We start from the raw sequence: 1,689 nt of genomic DNA, 5'->3' as shown, positions 1-1,689 counted from the left end.
GGTAGAGACATACATATATGCAACTGGGAAAACCCCAGGAAATACCTACATTTTCAGGAGAAGGGAAGAAAATTAGAAGGGGCTAAAGAAAAGGCAGTAGAAGGGGAAGAGGGAGAAAAAAAAGAAAAATGAAAACCAAGAACTAGGATAGTTCAATGTGAAAAAAACCAAAGAAAGGAAAAATTTCAAAGATTGTACAGAAAGATCAGATAATAAACTAATGCTTTTACTCCATCTTTCCTTCCTTTTAACAGTCATTCATCATAATCCACTATTTTCCTTCTTATAATTCCCCACCAACCATCACAATCAGGAAACCAACATTAGTTTTGCACTCCTGCCAGATTGGTGACTCACATTTTTCAGAGGACAGTGCTGACGTGCATACCATTCTTGAGAATAAAAGCACAGAACAAGTCCATGACCCAAGAAGAGGGAAGCCCACATCAGAACATTCCAAATTGGCCTTTTCCGGCTATCATTGACAATGAAGTTAAAAGCCACTAAAGTTAGGAAGAGAACAAAAAAATATATAGTTATCAACACATCATCTTCCAAGAGGTGAGGGGTCTGAAATACCTGCTGTCATCTTAATAATCACAGTGAGCATCAACTGTTCATATACATGTTTTATTCTGGTCATTGGTCATATAAAAAAAAATGAAGCTCCTGTGTTGAAATTTATTAATCAATAACTAATAGGAAATCAACAATATTCAGATCAGGAATTTGTCCCTCTCCATCCACTCAAAAAAAAAAGTTTTCTAGGGTGTGCACACTGACAGTGTTTACGAAAGGGGAAGTTGTTTATACAGACAGTTTTCATGACCTACCAAATCAGTGTTATTGTGGTCTTCAAGAGGCTACCTAATTCATTTCCCTACTTCAAAGTGTAAACATCTTGACAAAGNTGGTCTTCAAGAGGCTACCTAATTCATTTCCCTACTTCAAAGTGTAAACATCTTGACAAAGAGTTCTGTATAATTATTCAGTCAATATTCTGACCATCTGATAAACACTTGAAATGGTATTACAACTCTCTAGTTTTTCTACATTGATTTTATAGTTTCTTTTCTAATTCTCTTTTAGCATAATACCCAGTATGCCAAGACACTTACTTCCAAAGAACATGAAGAGCACGAAGAGCACTGGATAGAAAAAGTTCAAGCTAACAGCCAAGGCATATTCGTGCACTATAGCAGACACAGCAAAGACAGCTAACATGGCAGCAGATTTGAACCTCTTAGAGAAAAACTAAGGTAAAAGGAAAATATTAAAAAGTAATTTCAAAAAATTTTAAAGTAAGGATGAACTGTATAAGACTTACAATTGTAACATGCTAAAGGTACCTATTTAATTATATTTATGTTTGATTTTCCAAGTCTACTCCTTGGATTAATCCAAATCTATTAAAATATTACAAATAACACATTTATAAACCCTATTTTACTAAAATGAGGCATTTTCCAAAATATTAATATTTAAAGATCTGGGAATATTTTCAACAACATTAATAGCTTACATTTGTAAGTTACTATGGTTACCAAAATATAGTTTTTACTTATAAACCAGACACATCGAATTTCAATCTTTACAGTAATGATATATGGTAGATAAGGCAGGGGTCCTCTCCATTTTTACAGGTAACAAAACTAAGATTTAGAAAGGAGAAGAGACTTGCCTCATCCA

At 33.8% G+C, this 1,689-nt stretch overlaps 1 protein-coding gene across 1 annotated transcript in view; it reads right to left on the bottom strand.

The window, feature by feature from the left end:
* Positions 1 to 1,689, bottom strand: part of SOAT1 (sterol O-acyltransferase 1) — a 39,455-nt gene that overhangs the window by 2,877 nt on the left and 34,889 nt on the right. The window contains exons 11-12 of the mRNA XM_008592054.1: positions 1,119 to 1,254; positions 358 to 503 (exon numbers count right to left, since the gene is read on the bottom strand). Coding sequence (XP_008590276.1) covers positions 358 to 503; positions 1,119 to 1,254 — 282 coding nt within the window. The remainder of the gene's footprint in view (positions 1 to 357; positions 504 to 1,118; positions 1,255 to 1,689) is intronic.

The sequence above is a fragment of the Galeopterus variegatus genome, unplaced genomic scaffold, assembly GCF_000696425.1.
Source record: "Galeopterus variegatus unplaced genomic scaffold, G_variegatus-3.0.2 Scaffold7539, whole genome shotgun sequence".
In the NCBI taxonomy this organism is placed as follows: domain Eukaryota; kingdom Metazoa; phylum Chordata; class Mammalia; order Dermoptera; family Cynocephalidae; genus Galeopterus; species Galeopterus variegatus.
Note: the sequence above shows the minus strand (reverse complement) of the source record. Positions and strands in the feature narration are given on the sequence as shown.